The sequence below is a fragment of the Excalfactoria chinensis genome, chromosome 3 (assembly GCF_039878825.1).
Source record: "Excalfactoria chinensis isolate bCotChi1 chromosome 3, bCotChi1.hap2, whole genome shotgun sequence".
Classification (NCBI taxonomy): domain Eukaryota; kingdom Metazoa; phylum Chordata; class Aves; order Galliformes; family Phasianidae; genus Excalfactoria; species Excalfactoria chinensis.
The window spans coordinates 77835528-77862727 of NC_092827.1; the positions used below are offsets into that span (position 1 = coordinate 77835528).

At 34.2% G+C, this 27200-nt stretch overlaps 1 protein-coding gene across 1 annotated transcript in view; it reads right to left on the reverse strand.

Moving 5' to 3' along the window:
• Positions 1 to 27200, reverse strand: part of KIF6 (kinesin family member 6) — a 117103-nt gene that overhangs the window by 82167 nt on the left and 7736 nt on the right. The window contains exons 5-10 of the mRNA XM_072333784.1: positions 26146 to 26255; positions 17956 to 18085; positions 12303 to 12509; positions 9577 to 9720; positions 7932 to 8018; positions 5517 to 5620 (exon numbers count right to left, since the gene is read on the reverse strand). Of these exons, the coding sequence (XP_072189885.1) occupies positions 5517 to 5620; positions 7932 to 8018; positions 9577 to 9720; positions 12303 to 12509; positions 17956 to 18085; positions 26146 to 26255 (782 nt within the window). The remainder of the gene's footprint in view (positions 1 to 5516; positions 5621 to 7931; positions 8019 to 9576; positions 9721 to 12302; positions 12510 to 17955; positions 18086 to 26145; positions 26256 to 27200) is intronic.

The following is a 27200-nucleotide window of genomic DNA, read 5'->3' on the forward strand; positions in this document are numbered from 1 at the left end:
CTCAGGAAACTCCTGACAAAAACTTGCTTTATTTGCACGTTTAGAGGCACGCACATGTGGCAAAAGGAAGATGATATGAAAGCTTGAGGTAAATAACAACATCCCTTTCTTAAAGATTTTTTTTAGTATGGGCATAGTGGAATAACTGAAAAAACACAGGTAATCATATATTTTTTAGTGATTTCCTCTGACTCAGCCCTGACACCATTCCATTGATCTCTCAGATATGTTCTTAGGTATGCTCTGTTTCCTTGAATAATCATTGATTATAGTTTCTTTCCAAAAGGTTCTGAGTAATCAATCCTTAAATTCACTAGTGATGAGTTTTCACCATTATGTCAAGGATAATAGGTTAACATTTACATGCCCTCTTAAAACAGAAATTAGGAAAAGCAACCCTAAGAAGGGAAATGATAAAATCTGTGCTTCTACCTAGAAACAAATATGTAACCAATGAAGCCTCTTATGTCTCAATAATGACTCCACTTTTCCTTTTAGGAATGCTATGTTCTGCCCTAACAGCAGGCCTAACTTGCACTTCTAGGAGCAAGAGTGTGCCAAAGCCTATGCCAGAACCCTGCTGTATTAGGAAGAATAATTTTCCCAACTGAAACTCCCTGAAGGAGGAAGAACATGAAAATATCAAACAATGACCCATTTTCTGTGAAAAACAGTAAACAAAGTACTCATTCTCAGTGCTCATCAGAAAAAAACAAACAACAGAACCCTAAAAACACACACACACACACAATAAGAACAACCAAACAAATACAACAAGTAAAAACTGCCCATCAAAAATAAGTAACTAATTTTTTAAGTCAATGTCAAGGGAACAGTACCCATCATTTATGATATTAATTTAAAACTCGTTTTGATACTTGTATATATAACAGAATACAAGTAGAAAGGTATTGCAGTGCTGATCCAGATGAGTTTGAGTAACAGTACCAAGATCTATATGAAAACACAAACCTGTTCTTACTCTGATGCAGGGATGAACACTCTAAGAAAAGCAGTGATAAATAGATGGAGTGGAAACTTTTTAAACTAACAGTGGTTTCTGTTTACTGATTGTGAATCAGTCCTAAATTCTTTATAAATTTCCCTTATAATAGCATTCTACCTAATAATATAAGCAAATACTATACTGTAGGTCAGAGATAGCATTTATATTATCACTTTCTGTCCTTCAGGAATTCTTTCTTAATGAAACCTGCTTATAATTTAGAAAACAACAACAAAAAAAGCTTTCTATCTTCAATATTTTATATCCACTGCAATTTTTTTTTCTGATAGCGCAGTTCTGGTATGGTAAGATAAGCATTCTGCCACCTCAGTTTCACTACTTCATCAAAAAAAACCACAGAATTTCATGTTGAGAAAAAAAACAAGCAAATAATACAACAACAAATCCACTCCTAATTCATTCTTCTGTTTCCATGGAACAGCATGTAATTTACACAGTTGAAATGCATCAGAAAAGCACTCCTAGCCAAGTGAGAGTATGTTTTTAAAATTTAGAGCTTTCAATAGCATGTAGGGTGCAGAGTCTAAAAATGTATATTGGGAAGGACTCATTTTAATCTTTTTTAATGTGCCATGGTTCATGACAAGCAAAATGGAAAGACTGCTAAGATAGCTACTGAAACACTTAGGGTCAACAATTAAAAAGTCTGTTCACCTGTGCAGACATTCACAATAACTTTCCTATAAAATTAAGCTGAGATAACCTGAAAAACCCTAAATGGAATTTTCTATAGAAGCCAGGTTGAATGACCAAGTGGATAACAGGTCTCTGCCTTGGCTCCAAGGTTCCCAGAGCAGGTATCTTACCACATCAGGCAGCACGCTTGAGAACTCTGAGAAAAGTGTCAGTCAAGTAAAAACAGTGGGTAGAAATGCATAGTGGACATGACAACAATTACCCAAGACATAGCTGATATACAGAGGGTAATATATTCTGTATGCAGAATTAACGGCTTAACTTCAAATGTAGTAGATTAACTCTTGGGTAAAGTAATGATAATTAAGTATTGGAACTGGTGTCCTAAATCGTTGTATAAGTCCCACAGAAGATACTTATAAGTTTGTAATATAGTCCTGCAAACTGTTACATAAGTTTGGCTCTGTTAGATCAGGGAAATAAGAGTAACAAGTTCCCAAGTGTCTTCAGTTTCTACAGTCACAATTTTTTGACTTAATTGTGTATATAGTGCTCTAAAAATAGAAGAAAAATCTACTACAGGACAAGAAAGATAACTCTTACTGCTTCCAATTGTAATGTGATGAAAATACCTAAAGAGAGTACAGTTCATACTGAAGACCTCACTTGTGTATGTATGAGGAATTTGAGTAATGGTAAAGAATTTGCTGTGAGGTTCAGGTTCATCATGTAAACTGCAAAAGAATGCCAGACAAGTCTCTAAATAATGATACTGAATTACACAAACAAGTGTATTTTAAGAGATGAAAATTATGGGCTCAACATAATCTATTGCTTCAAGTGGCAGAATATTCACTTACTTTTAGGTAAGCTTCTGAAATTAAAGGCTAGGTTCTGAGTTGTCACATATCTCCCAGGAACCATTCTAAGTTGCATAGCCAGTCAGACAGATGGTAGGCTGACCCTTACTATCAGTTTATTTTCCTATTAGCCACAACAAAATATTTGTGAGGAAGACAAAGCAAAAGAAAATAAGACATTTTTGCCACCTCCTTACATAAGGAGATAATTTGAAATAAGACAGATAAAACACGACAAACATGTACAAAGAGTTTCCACACAGTTAAAAATAGTTAAGTCTAATGATGAAATGCATACAGATCTAAATCTTTTCATCAGTAAGTCAAGGACTATGACATGGCCAAGACTGACTCATGCAGGGGAAAAGATGCTTAGACTAATTCTATGCATGCAGTTTTTGCAGAGAGAAAGCATGTCAGGTAGGTGACACATAAATACGTACAAAAAGAAATGCTACTCACTGTCTGAAAATATTTGTGGCCATAATTCTAATCACTAGAGAAGCAAGAGAAAACCATCTGGCATTAGATGACTGGTATACCTTTAAACATTTGAAAACAACATAATGCATCACCTCCTTCCCTTTCCTCCCCATTCTATTCCTTCCTTCCTTTTTCTTTACTTTCTTCCCCATTACAAAATAAACTTGTAATCTTTGATAATGACTTTAAACTGTCCTTTGATTGTTTCAAAAATGTGACCAGTTTGAACAAATTAGTAAGCGCAAACAAGGATAATCACACTTTAATCATCCCAATTAAGTAGCTGTTACAGGAATCTGAACTTCCTTTGATGCTGACACTAAATATTGCATAGCACATAAGAAAAAGAATGTCCCCTGGAGAAATACACTGATTGAACAGGATTCTAAATTGGGCATCTAAATTAAATATTGCTGTGATACATTTTAAACCTACTCTACAGATAAGGTAGCTTCTCTTGAGTTTTGCCAACACAGCATGTATCGGTCAGCCTGCTAACTTCTGCTTGCTGTTTGCAAAGCTGTGTTGACAAAAGCCAAGGAAATATGTTTCTATTTCTTCTACCTTACAACAGAAATTGAACACTGACATCAACAAATGATATAATTTGCCCTGCTTTGTAAATGAAACCACTTGTTGAACAGCTTAAGCACAACTGTTAAAGCTGTATACTGTAGAATAGTGCAATATTTTTAATGCCATGATAGCATACAGATGTCACAATGTTGAAACAGGAAAAAAAAAAAGACAGAAAGAAGTAATGAGAAATCCAGGAAATAAGCAGGATGAACATTATATGACTGTTGAGTAAAAAATAGAAGCTTCGGTTATAACATATGTATCTGTAAGAAATAAGGTAAAGTTATTAATAAATAGAAGTGCTAAGCCAGGACTTCCATCCTTGTTACCAGAGAATTCCAGTTGGCAAAGGCTCTGGGAGCGTGGGTGCTCTGGAGCACAGGGCTTTGCTTCCTTCAAAATCCTAGTTTTCTGGGCACACATTGTAAATTGCTAGTGAGCTCATTTACAACAACAACAGAATCCCAAATGACTCCAACATAAAGGACTTTCCCTCTTATTTTTGGCATGCTTCTCGTGAAAAAATATAAATAAAATCATTTCAATGCCATTTCACTCTGTTCTAAATCAGAATACAGAAGCCTGTGATGATATAATTTCTTTACTAGTGCAGAGTGCTTTGTTTTGTTTTCCCCTTTAAACTAAGCTAAATTCATTCTCTAGCTTAAAGGAACACATAAGAGATCAGCCCATCACAGCTGAGGAAGTAGATTGTGACCCAAAGCAAGCATTTTGGAAGCATTTTATAAACTACATGTTGAACCGCTTACATAGCAGAGCTGCATTTTTTATGCTATGCTTCTCAAATAAAAGAAACAAAAATGAGAGCAGCAGAATTTGTGTATGTCTAACATTTATGAAAATAAAACATTAAAACCAAACATGACATAATAAAGTGCTTACCACTTTACACTGAATTCTGAAGTAAAAATTCTAGACAGCTGCAGCTTTATTCACAAGACTGATCAGTTGTGTTGTATTAAGATAAAGCATTCACAATTAAAGTCAAGACCATTTGTTTTCCATTTTGTGGTAAACATAGTGGATGACAGCATGACACTGCAGTGGTTATGGAGAAAGTATATTAGACAATCTTTTCCCCCTTCCTTTAATTAAAAAAAAATTCCTAGAGACACTTCTTTGGATCAAGTGAGGAAAAAAAAGAACCAACTATAGTTTATGCACATTATAACTGGATAATTACAGCAGTCTAAATTGCAGTGAGTAGACCACTGACTATTCTGAATACGCTTGAAGTAAGTGTGTGGTATGATCTACTTAAATATTTTTACATTGCACACCAAATTCTTACATTCCATACTGATCCTCTGTTAAAAGGCTGCAAGATATTACAACACTCATGCGTTATCAAAAGCATACTCAGTAAAAAAAATTAAAAAATTATATACATATACACACACACATATATATATATATACACATACACACACACACATATATACACACATACATACATATATATATATATGTGTCTTTTAGGGCATTGATGGATTTTCTATTACAAATGTAAGCTTTATCTTGACGTATGCCAAACTAACACTGTCGTAGGATAATTCTTAGTACAGAAAATGTTTATTTAATTTTACTTAGATATTATATCCAACTTTGAGAAAGACAGCTTTTGTTATTCTACACTATTATACAACACTTCTTTTTGCCTGGCATCTGAAGGCATTCCTATTCCTTGCATTTACTTTACTTCAGTTCCTCAAAGCTGAGGCTGCAAAAGCAAGGTCAATAGCCTCATACAGATTTTCATGGCAAACTGTCATTCTAACTTGGCACATAAACTCACTATAGTACTCACTCCAAGAACTTAAACTCTGAGATGAATTTAAATATTTATACCAACAAAGAAACTGATTAAAACTATCACCACAAAAGAAAATTAAAGCAATGTAAGCCATTACTGAAGTAGCTCTTCTTGTGAAAGCTGTGATGTTCTTTCCTTGCCAGTCACCAGTGCCAGCTCGTCCTTCAACTCTTGGATCTCCCTTTTCAGCTGAATAATCATCTACAAACAGAAAAGCATAAAACAAGCATCACTTAAAAATGATTAGCTAGGTTATGATTTTTATACTAGAAAGTGGGGCTTAGGGAATATTTTCTTGAAATAAAGAGAAAAAGCAAAGTAACCTCTTTTCTCTTTAAGAACAGCTGAAACACTTAAATATATCCAAGCACTTTTATTTTCCTTTTTTAAGGAAAATTTATAATTATTATATTATTTCCATTTAAAAAACAAGGAAAGTCATCCAAGTCATTCAGATTCAGTAAACTTTGTGTTAGAAGACATGGCTTTCAGAAAGAAAAATACCTTGCCTTCAGAAGAAAAAGAGCAAAAATTTTAGTTTTGGCTACTAGTGATGAAAGCACACTTAAAACTGGAACTGATGTCTGTCAGAAAGAGAACTATACACCAAAAGCGATATTCCCTTTAGAATCAGGAATTCCAAAACAGTATCTTAGTATTTTAATCTAATATGCACTAATCCACTACTTACATAGTTAGAGCATGCTTTATCTGTACAAGTATCAGTTGCTAACTACATAGGAATACTATAAATCAACATAGTGAGAAGTGAATTACGAATAATAATGATCATAGAATCATAGAATCACAAGATTGGAAAGGATCTATAAGATCATCTAGTCCAACAGTCCTCCCTTTACCATACCTACAGAAAAACCCCTAAACCATATCTCCTAGCTGACATGAACTGTAAAAGATCTTTACATTTGAATAGTTTATTACAGGAGACTATACTTAAGGAAAGACAACTGTATGAATAAATATTTTGGAAATCATTACCATTCTAAAGTTAAATTCTACAAAACAGAGACAATATGCAAGCCTAAAACATGAATGAACAAGTTTTTGGATGCTCTAAGACGGATTATTTTAAGAATGCATAACCTTACAATGGCTCAAAGGTCCAATAAAATTTTTAGATGTATATGAGTACATAGATATTCAAAAGACTTCTGGACATTGTCCTGGCCAACCAGCTCTACAGTGTCCTGCTTGAGCAGACATTTGGACAAGATCTCTGGGAATACGCTACAGGTAGTTAAGATGGGCAGCAAATTCCACAGTGAGCACATGGCCACATAAAATCTAGATATCTGTGTTCCCCTGCCTTTTCTAAAAGAGGGGATGGATTTGTAATCCTCCTGAGACCTCTTTTGCTTTACTTCCTAAATGATCCAGCAGAGCAAGACATACCAAACTTGTGGAATTTAACTCTACAGGATGTAGTAAATGGTCAAGAGCCTGCATGTGTTCCAACTCAAAGACTTCTGTGGCCATGAAAGGACAGTTTTTCATGATTTGCTACTATAAAGCAAAGAAGGAAAGGACAGACACAGAAATATATATATTTATTGCTTTTTTTTTTCCTGTTGTTCTTATTGTTGTTGGAAAGCAAAGTTAAACAAACAAACCACCCCTGAACTTATTTTTCATTTGACATCTCTGTCATAGAGATAGAAAGAATGCCAAAATGCATGTATAATTCTTCATTATGTCTATGTATTCAGCTTTGGAATGACAAGTGTACCTTTTCATACAAATCTCCCATGTCAGAAAACATCTTTGGTATATAGCACGCAACCCAGCTGATCAAATAGTAGATCATTATCTGCCATAATATGCTGAATTGACCAATCTTTAATAGATGAATTTAATACTTAAAAGAAAAATATTTTTTCATATGATGCTGAAAATTGCATTAAATAATCTAAAAAAGTCTTATAAATATAGTCTTTAATGAAAAGCTTTACATCTTCAAACATATCCAACATATAAAAAGCTAGAAACATATAAAGTACTTCAAAAGACTAACCAAACGTTAAATAAAATAAAATAAAGCCGATTTATGTTACACATATTAAAAGAAGAAACTTTTTATCCATTGCTTAGTGTTTTTATCCAAAATAAAATAATTAGTGTATTAAAGTCTTCAATCCAAGGTAACACATATATAATTGAAGAAAAGGAGAGGAAAAAAATATCATTACCAAGTGACAAGTAATTTTGGTAAATTTTTAAAGAATTCAAGGGACATCCAATTATGTGTGGGTATGATTTAGAAAACACAAATCTAAAAGAAGCAATTCAAAGATAATAATGAATGTCACCATTCATTTGGAAAGCCTTCAGGGGTTTTATGTTTAACTATAGTTATCTCCAAAAGGAAAGCTAAGAACTGTATTTGTTTTAAAGAAAAGACTGAAAGTTACATCTGAAAAAAAACATGATTGGTATTGATCATTAAAACTAAAACTAAGCAACATCCCTCCCTCTGCCCGTAAACATTTCTCACCAATTTGGGGTCAATTTCTTCATTAAGAACTGCTTCATTTTTAATAAGAGCAACTCGTTGCGCAAATCTGCAAGTTGATATAGATTCCTAGAAAAAGAAAAAAACTCAGTTGTCTTAACACCTTGCAACTACAGCAGACTGCTGATGACATTACTGAACTAAGTTTCTTTTTGTGTGTATTTCACAGAAATAACCTGGCATTTCATATTCCAAAATAACAAAATTTAAGGGAAAAAGATTATCAAATGAATGATACTCAGATAAAAACCGTCAAGCCATATTTTACTGACTCAGTCAATCCCAATCCCCTCTACCTCAGTTTTGAATGAGTATCCAGCTGGCAAAATAGGATAAGAAAGCTACAATGTTTAGGGGTCAACAAATCTTTTAAATGTTAAGAAAAAAAAAAAAATCTTTTTTTGCAAAGCTGGGCCTAGAGGAACATATGAAAAAGAAAATGAGAAAAGAAGCGAAGGGTACAAGAATGCAATATTTGGTCAAATAAGCCACAAGCTAAGAGACTTGGAACTAGGATGCATGCAGTAGAATTATGATATCAGGCAGAACTTCCAGATATGTAAGCTATATCAGAGTGCAGGAGAACAGAAAGCCCAGAAAAAACCCACAAGATGAAGCTAGTGGAGGAAACTGACAGCTACTGGGTACTCCTATTTAATGCATGGAATGAAACAGAGAAGCTTTAAGCATTGTTCCCTCCTTTGAGATCAGCTATTACTTACATGCCAGAACACAATAGAAAATGTACATCCCTAATAAATAAAGAAAAAACTGACCTCCGTTAGCTGGAGGTTACAGTCATGTTTAATCAGCTGTAAAGTTTTCTGAGACTTGCCAGTGTGCTATTGTAAGGATTTACAAATCTACATTAAAAGAACATCATTACGGGTACAAAATTGTACCACAGAATCAAAGTAATTTTGTAGTTTTCCTTTCTCTGACATATGGAAATACTAAGTCAAATACACGAACAAGAATTTTCTCTCTTTCCATGTTTGCAGGGGCGGCCTCTGAATTAAGGTTGCATAGTGAAAGATACCAGTGCTCAGTTTTGTTTGTTTGTTTGTTTGTTTTAAAGAAAAGTTGTCTTTATGATTAAAACAACTGCATGTAATCTTTGTTCTTAACACTTAGTCCCAATGTTTGCCTCAGCTGTACAGTTTCCATGAAATGATGACCAACTAATGTAAATTTATATATATTAACTAAGTACAACTATATTTGCAGTACACAGACCTCTTTGTCCTGGCCAGTGTAAAGCATATGTTGATGTAATTGTAGTTAATTCAACCTTCAGTGTCCAACAGGTCAGCTCATTAAAGATTAATACTTCAGAAAAAACAGAAAACTAAAAAAAAAAAATGGTTCTTTACTAGGAGCAAGTCCTTTCCAGCTGTTTCTTAACATTAATTAAGATTAGAGAATAACAAATCCCAAAAGATTTGTCTATACATTAGTGAAATTTCCACCGACAGATTTATTTGCTGGAAATAATGTTAAAAGTTTTTTGTAAGGAGAATGAAAGTATACACACTTGAATTGCAAACTGTAATAAAAGTCAACAGATTAGGATCTTTTCTTAACTGAAAACATTTTCTTTGAAAATATATAGAAATAACAAACAAACCTCTATGTTTCTTTTGTCTATAGAGAGTGTTGCTATCATTGTGGTCATGCAGTTTCCTCCCAGGCTGTCTCTTAGCACTGAGGTCATCATAGAGTTTCGATAGGGAATATGGGACCGGTTTTTCTCTGCAAGTGCAATTATTACCTGGAACAACAATAGAAACAGAAAAAGCATTTAAATTTACCTGTTAATAACTAACATAGAAAGAGAAGGAAAAAATTTGTTTAGCAATTGAAACTTAAAATACAATAATAGTTACAGCTATGCACCCAGCTAGCTGAAAAACCTCTGATTTTATTGGTACAACTTTTACTTCAGTTTCATTGTGTCTGCATCATTGTAGGCACAGAGCCTAAAAACCAATTACGGTTAATGTTACTACATCTTAGCTTTACAGTCACTCAGCAGGGTGGAAACTGAACATAACAAAAATGACAGACTTGCCTAAGATATAGTAACTTATTCAAAATATCACTTTTTTTTTTTCCCTAGCATAGAAATAAGTTAAAAATAAATAGTATTCATGTAGAAACTTCCCTAACAATGGCTGAAGCATGATTTTAAATGACACAGTCTTAAAGCACATGGCTCTTAGAGAGATCAATTCACCAGCTTCCAATAAAACGTCTTGAAAAGTGCATACACTATTAAAAGAGTGCACTATTACTATGTGCCACCAGAACAAAAACACTGTTTGGTATATACATCTTGACCAAAAAGGAAATGATACACCTAACATTCTCAGCTTCTGTTCTCAGCTGTTTACATTATGGGACATAATTATCATTAATAAAAGCTAGATTACACCATGATCTGTTGAAATATAAAAGATTTGAACTGAGAGCTGCCCAAGCACTGTACTTAAAAACTGTAGTTACATAAGTTGTGCAAGCTATTGTAAATGGTGAGGAGTTGTTTTCCTTCAGTAAATGTTATATAGCAGCACACATCTCTTTTAATACAACAAAATAAAATTTCTGTTATGCAAAATTTAGCACTAACATTTTTATTGGCTCCTTTATCTAAGAAATCTTACAAAAGTTAAAATTTCTTATTATAATTTCTTATGCCAGCAGTCCTCAGAGGGGTCAAGGATAACAGGAAAATTATTATCATGTAAAGGAATGTGAAAACACTTTCCTGGATCCAAATTTTAAAATCTTGTGTACTACTACTCATTAGATGGAAAGATATTATATCTTACATATCTTACAAGCAATATTGTAAACTAGCACATATATTGTAATAACTTATACTAATATAGGGGATACATTAATAAGTTTACTCTCAGATCGTGCCATATAGAGATTACAGTCCAAATTGGCAAAATGGGATAAGAGCCAGAGGAAGAGATCTTATTTCTGTTAATAACAGCAACTATGTTACAAGGAAATTCAATTTTTGCTGGAGTTCATGCAGGAAGCCTGGAGCTTAGGAAGAATATGAGCTTTCCTACACTGTTCTGAAAAGCTAAATAACTATCTCTCACAACACTGAAGCCACTGTATTGTCATGTGCAAGTGTCACAGAACTGAGGAGATGATGGCATCTAGTCCCTTAGGTAAAACCTCACCAAAAGCACTAAATCAATCTCAAAATCCAGTCAAGATATCTGTAAAAGAAAGGCGGACAAATATAAAAGGTGTTCTTTAACCAAGTGACAGAGACCAGTGTACATTATCCAGCATCTAAACCAACCTGAATCTTCTAACAGCCAACAAGATGTGATAATCAAATAATTGCCTTATTGTGATACGATTTAAAAGGATGTTCATGTCCAAACAGAACTGTAATAAGATTATTTAAATCATCACAGTTTAAGGCAGAGTTTAATTTCTACTAAGTGAAACAAAACACTTTAAGACCTCATTAATCTGCTAAACCTGAAAGCTATCAGACATATCACCACTTTTTGTAAAATTGCACTTTAAGTGAAGCATAACAGCAGAGAGCAGTTACAATCACTTACAAATGGCTTAGCTTTACTGAAACATTTAGGAAATGTATTAATCAAAAAATAAGATCTGAGACTTACCATTGGTTATTATACACTTTGCAGTGTGCTCAAGAGTCCCTGTTCTTGCCTATATAGCTAACATAGCTGTGTTTTAATTACTAAGATTTATCTAAATGAAAACATTGTATTTCAAATGAGGGATGATCAACTTAGACTTTTTTAAAAAAACTGCAGCAAATACAGTCTTGATGAACTGAACATAGAAACCAGTATGTGACCAATAATATAACCACTGAGGATAAGTAAAAGGCAGAGGTTCTGAATGCCTTCCTTACATCTGTCTTTAAAGGTCAGACCAGTTATCCTAAGGGTACTCCTCTCTCTTACCCAGTAGTTTTGGCTGGGGAGCAGACAAAGCCCTCCAAGATTTAGGAGGAAACAGTCAGAGACCTACTGCTCCAACTGGACTGTCACAAGTCCATGGGGCCAGATGAGATATACTACTTGTCTGAAAGAGTGGTCAAACACTGGAATGGACTGCCCAGGGAGGTGGTGGAGTCCCCGAACCTGGAGGTGTTCAAGGAATGTTTAGAAGTTGTGTTGAGGGACATGGTTTAGTGAGAACTATTGGTGATGGGTGGATGGTTGGACTGGATGATCTTGTAGGTCTTTTCCCACCTTGGTGATTTTGTGAATATTAAAAACATGCTGAACAGTGTACACTGGGATTGTAGTAAAGGAAAACAGCTCCATGCTGTTTGAACTTTACCTGCTCTAAATAATGTAATGATAAGTTAATGTATTTGGCTTCTGTCAATAAATGACCTCCAACTCCAGACTTTGCAACACGCTCTGATCCCGCAAGGTCTACTAAGTGTAACTTGGAATGTCGGATAGTTGGAGATCCAGGTTCCTTGCTAGAGATGTGAATAGTGAAAATGCAGTGAGATCGAGTTGAGGCTTGATTCATCGGGGTCTACAACAAAAGAAAATTGAGAGTATTTAATGCTTATTTGGCATATCCACTTTGCTTTTCATACCTTTAAAATTAGGAAATTGTAATCATCTAATTTATGAGCTACTTCACCTATAATAACTATGCAAGAAGAACCCAGAAGGATTTACCTAACACTCACCTTCCAGTTAAGTGCTTGGATAATTTTAGTTGAGACAGACTGTACTGCAAGAAAGCAGTTTCTTCTGAGATATTCTGACACCAAGGACATCAGCAAAGCAGCTGGCCTCACTGTACTGAGGAATACTACTAGTAAAGGGCATACAGATCAGAGAGCAGTTTCATAATCCTGTATAGAGCATCAGAGTGTAGCTACATGATATGATGACTACAGGGGCAAAGCTAAACAAACGAGGGGGCGGTGAATGGCAGCAAAACGCCACAAAAATACCAAAAATAAACAGGTTCAGGGAAAGGTATAGGTCCTTGAAGTTTGAAAAGCAAGAAAGCTCTCCTAAGAATAGCTAAAATACAGTTTATATAACAGTTCTGATTCCATGAACAATCAGAACCAGTTTTACTTATTTTACTATGAGAGCTATGATTTTACTATTTGCAGCTTTGCAAAGCAGGGTTGGATACTTTATTTTTCCAGCTCTGAAACCTAAAGAGAATTAAAACTTAAGGACATTCTTCATTACAGTCACTGCATGAGTCACACTGCAGTGCAGACAGGCCTAAGTCAGACTAAACATCAAAGTCTAGCTTTGGAAACACAAGAGATGAGGAAAAGCTGCTAAATGTAGGCAATAAGCAGAAGAAGTCATCATACTTCAGAACAAGCATTCTTCAGTTTCACTGTGCAGTAAATACTCATGTATTTCAATATATAATTTTAGTAATACCTGTTTCATCCCAGCAGAGGCAAATGAAGCTAAGAAAAAGGAAACAAACAGCTTTGGACAACAAGTTTCAGAATTCCAAATGTTAGCTCAATACAAGATTTGCACTATTAGGAATTTATTTTCTATGGCAAAACACAACTTGATTTTTCATGTTAAAAGTAGGTTCTGCTGGATTGGTCATTAGATACCCAGTTGCTTTCTTCTCTCTCTTTTTTTTTTTTTTTTTTTTCCTAATGTAAAATGAATGATGCCAATTAGGAAGTCACTGCCTTGAATTCTACACTACTATTTCAACACAGTCCCTCTTCAGAGTAGTACCATGCCTTAATCAATACGCTGAAACACATTTTTACAATTTGTTTCTATCTCCACTTTGCTGTTTTCCTTTAAAGGAAACTCACACAGGAAGTGTAAGGCAATACAAATTTAAACAGATAACAGTTCATTTAATTTCAGCAGATACAGGTGTGCCCTGGGTGTGCCCATAAAGAGATCAGGCCGCATGTCCTTAAAAATCTCTCTTGCATATACTTTCTAGTCTTGGAGCAAGCACTGTTGTTTTACTGCAATGTAATCTTGAAGGAAACAATATTTTACTGAAGTCCTCTTTTACTGTGCAAGTACACAAAAAGCACAAAGGAACAGAAATGTCAATGTTTTCAGTCCAAAATTAACGTCACATTTCATTTTATTTTATTTATCTTTTACAGTCATATATGCAATTTCTGACTATCATGATTCAGCTGTTCAGGAAATTTGAAAACTGAAAACAAAACTAAACAAAATCTTCTGGACTGTGTCTCAGAATTTACTAAAAGATTCCTTCAGTGGCTTTTGGAGTTCATTTTGGCTTTGTTAGCAGTATTCCAAACATATGTATATGAAATCATACGCTAATTTGATGTGATGAAGGGAAAAAAAGAAGAGGGGAATGGACTGGCTTTCAGCAGATGGTTGCTATTGTGAAGGCTATATATAGAATAACAGATGAGCTGCAGCTACTTATAAGAAATAATTTTTTCCATGAATTCTGTAACATCATAAACCACATAAGCAGACTTCAGATTCTTTGTGATACCCATAGAAATAGAAAGGAATTAATACCCGGTCATCTGTTGTTGCCCATGTGTGGCATGGTAAAAGGGAAACTCTGTAACATCTTTCTTTCAAGATCACATTTTCATAAAGCTACATCATTTGGTTTGATGATTGAAAATATACACAAGCCAGATTTCAAGGACATGCAACCCTGTTGTCTTTTCAACAAGATCAGGGCATACCTGGGGCTGCTGAAATTAAATACGTTGTTTTAAGTCACATAACTTCTCTACATTACATCATTCATACAGCAGTTGCAAGAAAGTGGTTTCTACTGAAACGAAAACATACTACACAACCAAATTGCAAGAAGCATCCAATTTGGATGTTTCTGTCAAGCAGTAACATCTCATGAAAAGTCCAGAAATTGTTGCAGCCCAAGTAATCCATCTTACTACAGTTGTTATCTACCTTACCAAAAATCATGTATTTCCCAATCTTTTGCTTGTTGAAGCTGGTACTACAGGTGTTTTTAGTACAAACAATAGTAAGAAACTGGAGGCCAGTGGCCTGGTTAGGGTTCTTAATGTCTGAGTCCCTGAAAAGGAGAAGGTTTCTTAAATAGAAAAAAATATATGAAAGACTGCCTGAAAACAAGCAATAAACCTGCATAAGCTGCTACAGTCTGAAAGAATGTATTGATTATGGCTGCCAAATACTCTCAGAGAAAACACAGAAGAGTTCAGGACAGCTGAGACAAAAAGATCTCACAGGTGTTAAATGCAGTCATTCAACCAATAATCACAAACCATCTGAACTTGGATGCCTAATATTGCTTCAGTGGAATCTTTTCTTCTTTGAATCAAACTGATTAGACATTAAAAAGAATATGATTGTCTTGTATGAGTGAATTCATGAATAACCAATGCACAAATGAAAGAAGGCTGACTTCTCTGTTTATGGTAATAGTTCCATTTTCTAGAGAAAATGTCTCTGAAAAGGTACAAAGCTTTTATTTTTCTCTGTGCCCCTTTTTATCATCAAGTTTTTGAACCAGGGCTAGTAGAAAGAGAAAGCACTGACAGTGACAGAATCCAAGGCAAATATCAAATGGGCTTTCTCTGGTCTTTAGATACTATCAGATGGATTGCTGAATAAAGGAATTCTGACAGCTTAAGTCATTTTACAGTTCAGATGGCAAGAAAATAGCTGCTGTGTACTACAAGGTTGATAATAAAGCAGCTTCACTCTGCCTGTTTCTCTGGTTGAATTTCATCCTTAAAATAATCTAATATTCACATTGTTAGTTCATAGCAGAGTACAGATTTCTAGGTGAAAGGAGCAGAGTGTCTTGTGTTAGAAAGCAATGAGTACATCTGTCTAACCCTTCGGGTTACTACAGAACCATGTTATATGGAAGTATTTGTAAATTCAAGAACAGGAATTTCCTGCCTTTTTATTTGGTAGATGAAGGAGATCTTAGTACTTCTACAGTTCCCATTTTCATTGATACAGTTCAACTGAAGGGGATTTTGGGGAGTATCTAGGTATGCTTGGCACAGTTACAATTGCAAATTGATTGCTATGAAATTATAATGAATGTAAATATTATCTGACTTCCCTGATTTTGAAAGCCAATGCTCTATGCTTTACCATTGCATAACTGTGACAAGTGCAATTTCCCATTTAGAGCACAGTAACTCAGATAGCTTTAAGTAATCCCAGTGAGAATATTATTTACTTTATACAATACCTTTTGTCCATACAAATCCCAGAGCATTTTAAGGACTACTCAAAACAGTATGTATGACACAGTAATTGCTTTACCACCGAAATGAAAGCACCTGAACTGAAATGGTGATGCCATTTGCTGCTGATGTTGCTATACTGCAAGTTTCAAAGAGTAGAAATAACTTAGCAACTGATACCAATGAGCAATCTTGGAAAGCAGAAAATTCTAATTCATTCTAGAATGAAGCTTTAACTTGGATAATGCACTTTCTTAGCAAGTGTCATTAAATCTGGTATGTTCACATGCTCAAATCCTGTTTTTCATATTTCCTCTAGAAAGCAATGAATTCAAACACTATCAGTGGCTAAATATACTCCTGAGAATACTAATGGACAGTAAAAATAAAAGAAATGAGTCCAATTCACAGGTCGCAAGTCAGTCCCTACAGCTATCTTTAAATGTTTCAAAGTTTCATTCTTTTAAAAAATATATTTAGACGTTGCCAAAAACTTACTGCTTATCCCATGAGTACTTTAAATATTTTAAATGATGGAACAAATACTGTGCAGCATGCACTGTCTTCCAATTTTAAACAATAGAGTATTATAGTTATAAAACCATGGAGTAAAACATTTCCTTCCACAATAAAATGAAGCAATTCTTCATTAGAGGAAAAATAAATGTTAAACATATCCACAACTGTGGTATTTAAAAGTGTCAATCTCACAAAAAGATTTTGAAGTTTTGAAATTGATGTGTGCCTCTGGAAGGCTACTGTGTCTACCTTATTCTGCTGTTTTAAGGGAAATACTAAAAAGAACTAAGAAATAATTAATCACAGAGGCTCAGCATATTACAGCAGAGGACAGTGATAACAAGAGCTTCCAGTTTCAAGATATTAGAAAAGAACATTTAAGCTGAAGTCATATTAATAGTTTATAAAGAAAAATAAAATGATTGCTAACATTACTGAAAACCAAATGAGTATTTTAAAGACACTTTTGCTACCATCAGAGTCATATATACAAATTATCTTTTGGAATTCCTTGTTTGCTTGTATCTGAGCTACCTAAATCATAAAGTTGACTTAAAAATTAAAACATGAGTAAATTCATATTTGGTCAATAAATTATCACTGAGATCCATATGCCTTCAAATGTCATAAAAGACTTTATAGAAATCAAACAAATGAAAAAATAATCAAGTTTATCCAGTTGAAATAGTGGCCGACAGAATAATCATTTTTCTGTTTGTTCTCTTCCCATTTCCCCCTGGCAAAACATAAGAGAATAACTTCCTTTTTGGTTTTTTATATTAAGAAGTGTTTATGCATTCAGGTTTGTTTTCTTTTTCTCCCCATTTCCATAACCTTTAGAACACATCTAAACTGGAACGAAGTATTGGTAATCACAGCCTGAACCTGTGTCAGAAAGGCCAAATGATAACAAGTGGTAAACTTTGTAACATTTAGGGAGAAGCACCACACAAAAAAACTGTCTGAACTGAATCAAAACATACCTGTTGCAAAGTAACAGCAAGATAACTACTTAAGTAAAACCTCTACCATGAAATCCACCCCAATTTTTATTTATTTTTTTTTAAATCATGTAAGCATTCACACAAAATTAAGTGCATACTGCTATAATAAGTGATTACTATTCCAAGAAAGCAATCTCTCACCACACTGCAAAGATATGCACATTAGTGAATTTTCTATTAGTGGTATCCACAGGTTTTGAGACTTCTGAAGAAAAAAATGATGTCAATTAAGATTAGTAGCAGTAGTTCTTACCTCAGCAATCATTCTGTTAGTGTCTCCCAAGAAGAGCAAGTTTAGGGCTTCCTCTTCATTGCTTGCTTGCTGAAGTGAGAGGTTTTTCAGGTGAATGTTCTGATCAGGGTCTTCCATTATTGTCACTTTTCTACATGGTAGAAAAAAAGGAAAAAAGTAGAATTACTGTACAGTTATCTTTGTTCTATACTTCCATTTTGATTGTACTAGAAGGTAATATCTAAAATTGCAAAATCAAAACACTGAAAACATCAAATGGTCAAGACATATGTTAAAGGAAATAATTATTTGTTTTTGTTTTATTCTGCTATCTCTCTTTTATTCCTTTATTATAAGCACCCAAATGGAAAAAGAAAATATAAAAGCTGTGCCTCTTCAGGACTGTTTTTTGGTAAGGTAGAGTGAAATCTCAAGAACAAGACGTTAGATGAATCATCACAAACAAATAACGAGTGAGGCATCTGTCTGCCACTGCCACAGTTATTAAGCCCTAATGATGCATAAAACATAACATAATCATGATGAAAAAATAGGTATAGAATATTTCAGGACAGTCACACCTGTAGCCAATATGATTCTTGCAATTTGCATTTTTTTCAAAAGTAGCTAATAAAAAATGTAAATGATTATTTTATTCGTTAAAAGCAAACAAATAAAGCTAGGATACTTTCATTTATTTCCTCTGAAGCTAGAAATTTTGTTAGCTGTACCTTTTCAAGCCTTAATATTCAAAATTAGGATGTTAAATGGAAATGGAAAAGGCATTAATCACAAATATGTGGTAGATGCTCCATTCTTGGAGACGTTCAAGGTCAGGCCAAGTTCTGAGCACCCTGATCTAGCTGTAGATGCTCCTGTTCATTACAGGGGAGTTGGACTAGATAACTGTTAAGGGTGCCCTCTTACTCAAATGATTCTATGATACAGCAAAAGCTCCAGGAAAACTACTTACCATAATTGAAACTCTTTCTCAACTTCTAAACAGACTTTCTCAAATATGATAAACTTAATTTAATGAAGTAAATGAGAGTTAAACTTCACTAGCTTTACTGAGTAACCATTCGGGTCACCTAATATGGTACAGTCTATAGCATCCAAAATACAACTCAAGTAGATGCATCACTGAATCTGGAAAGCTCATAGAGTGAAGACTGTGTTGAAAGTGTAGTAAATGCTGAGTCATGGCCTGATCCATTGATTGAGCACCCGGGGAAAGGACTTGGTCAGCCCTGGGAGCACAGGTGAAGGCAATTCAGCTCTGTGACCAGAAGAGTTGGAGCCTGGCAGCACCTCTCTTAGACCCTATTTTACAGCTGACTGCCACTGGGAATTTTCCTCTGTGAGCCTCAGTTTTCAGAGATGGGTGAACAGTCCTTTTTCCTTCCACTATAACATTTCTCTGTTGTGTATGTTCCTCTGTCATTGCATCTCTTGTTGCATGTTGGTCTTTGTGATTGTAATGTGCACAAATTGTAAAGATAAATGACATGCATTCTGAGACAACCTGGAGAAAAACAAAACTATTTTAAACTTTAAAAAGTTTTTCTTTCTGTACCAACAGAAAAAAAGAATGCAATAAAAGCAATCAAGAAAAAACAATAAAGGATGAAAAGCTGACAGTATTCACGTGTGCTTAAATATATAAATATGTACACGTTTAATATTCCTAGAAGTTTACCACAAGAGGGAGTATATGGCTTGAATTTTTATCTCTTGATATTTCTTGCACATTAATTACTCTGTTATTTCAAAAACAGAAAGGTTTGATTTTTGATTTGGTTTTTGTTTTGTTTGCAGAGACAAATTTTGTAGCCAAACAGTATTCCACAGTATTATTCTAAAGCATTACAGAAGCCATTTGTCATTTAGGCAAAGCATTGGAGCGGAAATACATTAATTTGAACATATTGCAACACGCGTATTATTTTTAGGAAGAAAAATATAAAAGTAGGCATGCTGTTTCTCTTGTAGGTGTAACAATTGCTTTTCCAAGTATGGTTGCTGCCTGCTTATAGCCTTCTTTTTCATACTCTAGGATAAGATAGCCCTGATACAGTCATGGAAACCTGCTTCCTTGATTGACAGCGTAACTCTGAAAACACAGTTCTGCTCTTGCATATCAGTGTTTTGAAAAAGCTAAGTTTTGTGTGTCCTAATTCTGTCTGTGCATGCATCACATGCTAAAGCCCATAGTTTTTTTGTTTTTTTTTTTTTTTTTTAAATTAAAATACTATGCTTTGATTAATTTTAATATTTTCAAACTGCATTATAAGAATAATCTCCCTCTTTCTACAATACAGGAAATCAGTGTTGCTTTAATATGAACATCTGGAATAGCTCTAAAACTTCTAATCCAGACTACAGTTTGTCTAAATTGATTTCCAAACAACAAAGATATTAGCTTGGACAAAAAGCTTTGGAAGATTTTTAAAGTAAAAAAGAGACAGTAGGAGCATCACAAGCCACTGACAACTTCCTATACAATAGTCTTCCAGCTATTAGGGGGATTTCTAAATGGAAGTCCAAATTTTTACATCTTAAGAAGCATCTGTTAAAACTGTCTCAAAATGACAAGTTCCAAAATGACAATAAAATGTTTTATTTTATTATGCCATAAAGTTATTGTATAATATGATGATAGAATTTTATGTAACTTCCTGTAAAATAATGAAATGTTTAAATTTCATAGCCTTAACTTGGATCTTCTAGTGGAAAAGCTCTGTTAAGTTATCCGTTATGACTGAAAGAAGGCAAAGACAAGATTTTGTTTTCTTTATAAACAGAGAATCTTTTCCATTTGGCCTAATGGATGGAATCTGTGGCAGATTAGGAAATCTGTAGGATGTGAACAGCATTTCTTATGCCATTATTAACTCAGGCTATTTCCTACATAAGCTGAGCTGCCATTAATGCACGACCCTTACATGAGGAATACTTTCATCAATAAAATTCCTGTTACTAGTAAATATTGATGTTAAAGTTTATTTTGGTTAATTAATAGCATCTCATCACTTTGTGTAATTAAAAAAAAAAAAAATGAAAGGTTTTGGGAAACAAATGACAAAAAATAAATTTCCTATGTTTATATCTGTCTTTGGGGCTTAAAACTGAAGATATCTAAAATAATATCAAAAACTTGATAAACATCTAAGAACAAACCACAATGATATAAGTTACATATGAGGTTATATAACATTTACAATGTTAATTAGAAGAACACAGTGATACTACTTCAGCATGAGAAGGAGACTATGCAGACAATAATGTAGCACAAGAGACCAGGAGGGAGAGTTTCTTTCCACCCTCTGTGCAGTGTGTCATGAGAAAAGCCATTCTGGTTCATTTGATGCTGCATGAATTTGGGGTACCCCACATGTGAAGGGACGAACTCACTGCCTACATTCCTCTCCTTATTCTGTCTTAAGTGATTACCTTATTACGCTATTTGTTGTCACATCTTACTGAGATGCAGAAAGCATTCTGTATTGCCTCTTTCTTGCCTCCATCTAGCCCAGTGCTGAACAAGTTAGAACTGAGATATAAGATTAATAGTTCAAACATGAATGAAATAGAACTGTTAAAATTAATGGGCAACTGCAGTAATATAATTCCTAATAAAATAGTCATCGAATGCCCAAGTATTTCATTTAAAATAAAGTCTGAAACAGGACAACAGTAATCTGAACTGATTTAATTCACTCTACAGAGGATGTAGATAAGTCACTTCCAAAAGCATTCACTGACTTCTTCCTAACCTATTGGTTTTGAGATGATTCAACATAATGTCATATACATACATAACTACATACATATAATGTGAACTGATGGATCTTACACATTTAAAATGCAATTTTTTGGAACTGCAATGAACATAATCTTTGAAGAAATGGTTGAGAATGGCTCTCTGCTGTTTCCACATTAATAAACAAGGAACAATCGCTGAAGAAGGGAAGGGCTAATGTTATTGAATCAAGAGTTTGGAGGCAAGGAGCAGGTTAATTTGCATCAAAAAGGAGATTAGTTGAAATTATTTATTTTACTCATACATAGAAAACTGTATCTTGAGCCTTTATGATATTGTTTGGCCTTGGGTGTTCTTTTCTGTTAATCAGCACAAGGATTGTCATACTTGCTGGTTCAGCTGTACTTGTCAGTAGTTCAATAACTCTGTAGGCCCTTGGAGGCAAGTGAAGAAATAGGATAAATGATGTGGAGTTTTGTTTAATATGTTAATCTAGAGTAAGTGAAAATATTTTACACTGACTCCATGAACCGTGATGGTTCTGCATGCTACAAACACATATCATTGATATTTGAATAATTTAATTGACTAATATCTTAAAATCTTTTCTGTTTTATGGAATTCTGTTAAATTAATATCTAGTTTAAAAAACTTGTCTTCCTGAAGCACAGGCTAGGAATGGATTCTTGAAGGATTCAGTAGGATACAGTACAAACTAGCTAGTTTTGTTTGATTGTTTGTTGATTTTTTTGTTTGTTTGTTTTGAGTTAACAAAAATCATACAATGTAAAATATGTTTCTGTATCAAAGGTGGTTTTATCGCATTTTGACACACAGATGGGGAAACACTTTTGCTGGCTGACAGTTCAGATTAATTGCTGTCCATTCTCCTTGTGAAGCATCTCCTCAACTACTGACTGTTATTTTAAGGTAAGCCAGCATTAATTTTTGTCTTCACGTGCAAATGTGATTTGGACAGTTAAAAATGTTAAATTTTTAGTTTATATGATATTATCTATGACTTACAATTCTACAATCTCAGCCTTTACATTTTTGTTATTATTTAGTGCCAGGAAAGTTTCAAATTCTTCTTAACTGGTTTTTATTACTTGTTAAGAATTTATACCAGTGGATTATAACTGAAGATAAATTGGCTTGATTCAATATCATAGAGCTACGTAAATCAGACTGTGTAATGGGAAACTTTTTAGAAGACAAAGCCTTTTGCATAATCTTAGAGCAAATGAAGAGCTTCAGAAAAATTTTCCTGCAAGTCATTTATAGAAACAAGAGATGGCAGTAAGAATTCAAATACTCTTTCATCAGCTATATTGTACAATAGTAGTTTCATGCCTTTTATATATTTGAAAACAATTTAAATTTATATTTCTTCTATTTTTTTTTTCTTTTCACAGAAAAACAGCATTTGCTTTTTACGGTTCTTAAAAACCTGATAATCAATGGTAAAATTTAACAGGAAATTATCTAGTATCACTCCTTTAAAGTAAAATAATCAATAGTGTTTAAGAGATATGTATTCCTATAAAAAATGTGCTTTCAAACAAACCTGAGTAAATTATATTCTTCTGTACTTTGCTTACTAACAGTAAAAACCTAAAAGGTCTTAAATACATAAAATTCTTAATAAAAAATGAAATATATCTCACGTAATAAACACTCAATATATTTTAAAGTCCGTGTAACTACTATTTACTTTGCCATTTGCAAGAATGTGTCCAAGCAACTAAAATATAACTGATCATGCACTTTATGCAATTTCTACTCCCATTTTAGTTCAGGCATTACAATTTCTTTCTAAAAGTTTAACCCCTAAAATATTAACTTAAAAAAATAAACAAAAATGTCTTACTAATTGAATAATTTTACACAATCTTAAATATGAGTGATGAAGGTATATATTTATTGCAGAGCACAAACTTCTTGACAACTGAGGTACTGAAATGGTAATAGCCATATATTAGGTCACTCTAAAAGCAGTGCCTCCTATTTATTTCCAGGGAAGCTAAAATCAATACAAAGAGCAGAATAGCACTATTTAAAAGAACACTCATCTGCAAAACACTTTTTAAACATAGTTATCACTGTTAGCTATGCATTTTTACCAGCGATGAATGAGAGCCTGCATGCCATGCTCATGGATATCTACACTTGATGGAGGAGACCCACTTTCACAACTATGATGACAGTGTTGCTAGGAAAATGTTGGCTATTCAGCCCATCCTTCCTCAGCACAAACAGATAAAAGTAAGAAAGTACCAAACAGGGACTATAAAGTGACTGTGCTAGGACAGTCCAGCCAAAATTAGCAATGTCTCCAAGGTATCCAAACTGGTATGGGGCCTGGCTTTATTGTGTTGCAAGATAAAGGTTTTCTTCTTCTCTGGTCTGACTTTGAAAGTTTGAACCTTCAGCTTAGCCAGCATCACGATGTAGTTGTTTCATGGTTTATTTGGGTTCCAGGAAATCTAGAAGGATAAGCCTTTTCCCATCCCAAAAGACAGTATACATACATCATTTTAACAGCTGAGGTCTGTGTATTAAAGTTTTTATTCAATGGGTAATTTGGGTATTACCACTCCATGGACTGTTGTTTTGACTCTGGCTAATATTGGTGACATCATGTCTCATCACTGATGACATGATCCAGGAAACTGTCACTTTCAGCCTCATTTAAGTTCAATGGGTCCTGACACACATACAGTATTCTTTCTGCTCCTGCGTGAGTGTTTATACAACCTAAGACTGCCAATATCAATGCTAGCGCATTGGTGCTGATATTCAACTCCACACACAGTTCCCTGGTCATGACCTGCTGATTGAGACACTCTTCATTTTGTGACATGACAGCCATGCATGGCCATCTGGAATGTGGCTTCTCTTTTGTGTCACTGTCACTGCTGCTGACACTCACCATCCACAACCTCACTGTGCTTAACATCCATAAATATTCAGTATTGATGAACGCCAATGGGTATCATTTTTCCTGCACTGAGGAATTCATTGACACATCCATTTCACACACTTCATTTTTCAGACTACCTCTCTGTTGTTTATCTGTCACATGGCAACAAAGTGGAATATTAGCCAACATAATAAAATGGGAGGTATTATTTTCAGAACAGCTTTCATACATTCATGACAGTAAACAGTATTTTAATCAATGTTTCATTTTTTTTTAAAAAAAAAAAAAAAAGGAGTTTGGTCTGATTTTATACATGAAGAAAGTATACCAACATGCAGTCCGGTCTCATACTCTAAATTTGTCAGCTTCTTTCCTTATCTCTAGACAAGTTTGTCTTATAAAGGCTGATCTTGAAAGATTTTGTAGAAATAGTTCCTGTTTAGCACATACTGTATAGAAAGCTCAAGGTACACTTTATAGTAATTCTTATAGTACTTCTAGAATTATCTGTAGTAATTCCAGAACATATTTTGAGGAAAAAAATAATAAAAATGAGTGTAATATGTTGCTAATTTAATTATCTACTTTGACAGAAGATTCAATTCTATTCTGATATTGTTCCATTGGCAGTTCTTGGTGCACTTTATAAGCAGTGATGAAATTGCTATTTACACCTCCCTCCCGTCATGCTGAGTGAGAAAGTTTATGCTTTCCAGACTCACTTATAACTATTCATCATTTCTTATTTTAGGAGCAACACAGGCCATAAACTCTTCTTTCAGGAGAAACTTAGAGATCAGGTTTTAAATTTCCTGTTAGGTGCAAGGTCTTTAACCTTGCTGGACTTACATGTTTGTGACCTACATGCCTTTTGTTGTTGTTTTTTCTTTACTAACCTTGCCCAAGCATTAGTAAATGCTAGTATCACATATACATGGTATCTGACAGTGATTTCTGTTTTTCTTGTCTATTCTAGTATTTTTGTTACTGTCAGGGTTTTATGGTTATCAGTATTCCACATCATAACATCATGTAGTGCACTGGGAATTAAAGTGTTAATGCCCCTGTTCTGCATACCAAAGAGAAGAAACTACATTCCCCAGATGACTGTTCACTGTGCTGATATCATTCCTGCAAAGGGGGAAAGGCATATAAGGCTTTGTCTGGTCATCTTACACTCTCTAGGTTTCCTTCGGCTACTCTCCCTGTCACTTGACTTGACTGCCACATCTACATCTCAGCATTAGTGCAAGGTCTTCTTTTGTCAGACAATCTCTTTTCCTTAATATCTGATTTGGTCAATCCCAGTTCTAATTATATTCTATTATACTATCTTACCTTGTTTTGTTTCAATACTCTATTTAGTAAATTAGTTCATTTCTCATCACATCATTGCCATTTTTTTTTTTCCCAAATAATTTGGGGTCCCCTGTTTTCCTATCTCTGGAGGCGCTGATTCTGAGAAATCCCTCTGTCCCACTCATCATGGGCCGAACCAGCCTGTAAACCACTGACAGTTACTTACGGTAAATCTTCTAATCTGGAAGCTTCATGTCGTGGGTCCAACAGATCATAACCACATTCATTGTAGATTTCTAAGTATGAAACATGAGTTGTATAGACTTTGCTGTTATCCTAGATAAGAAAGAAACAAATAATAAAGCAACAAAAAAAACAGCGGGGCAAAGGAAAAGCTATGAATACAAGTGAGAGCTAGGCCAGAGAACAGACTTATCACTACAACTTCTATGCTGCTCTCTCATTCTGTCTCTTTTTCTTTTCTTGGTTATAGTTTATATTTTCAGTTAGGGATACTTCTATGTTTTCAGAGACCACGTGTGTAAAATTTGAAGCAGAAAAAAGGAGAAATTTAAAACAAATATGAAAACAAAACACCCTGAACTCCACTATGTCCATGATTATAAGAAAGTTGAGTTTGTCTTTTCTTTTTATATTTATTGATTCCATATACCAAAGAAAGTTTGTATAGTAGCCAGCTTACAGAACCATGCAGCATTCCACTTTTCAATCTTGTGATAAAAGTTGTTATAGAGGTAAAACATCATATTTATGATGAAAAAAAGAAAAAAAAAAAAGAAAAACAAATAAAAACACCAAAGATTTGTTTCATATAAAAGCATTTAATGAGATTTAGAATCATTCACTGAAATACTGCTTTCCAATCTCTTTATCATAACACTTTAACACTGTGAATGATTCTAGCTGTTCTCTGTATTCTTCATTTTTTCCTGCATAGCACAATTGCCTTTTGCAGTCAAAATTTTCTTATGTCCCATAGCCAAATCCAAACTGCATAAAGCTCAACAGTAGTATTTTAAATATCATTATTACCTTCTGTCAAACATTGTTTGATGCTATGTTTTCTGCATATAAAATAAATAAAGAAGTTGTTAAATTAAGTTTCACTTGTTCTTCTGGATTTACAGTGCCACAGAAATGACTTAAAGCTTAACTCTGGTCAGACTTCACCTCCCATATTTTCCTTCTGCTAAGCGCAATGGCTTTTTCTGCACAGGGGGTAACACAAGCTTTTATTCAAAGAAGAAGAGTACAAGATGT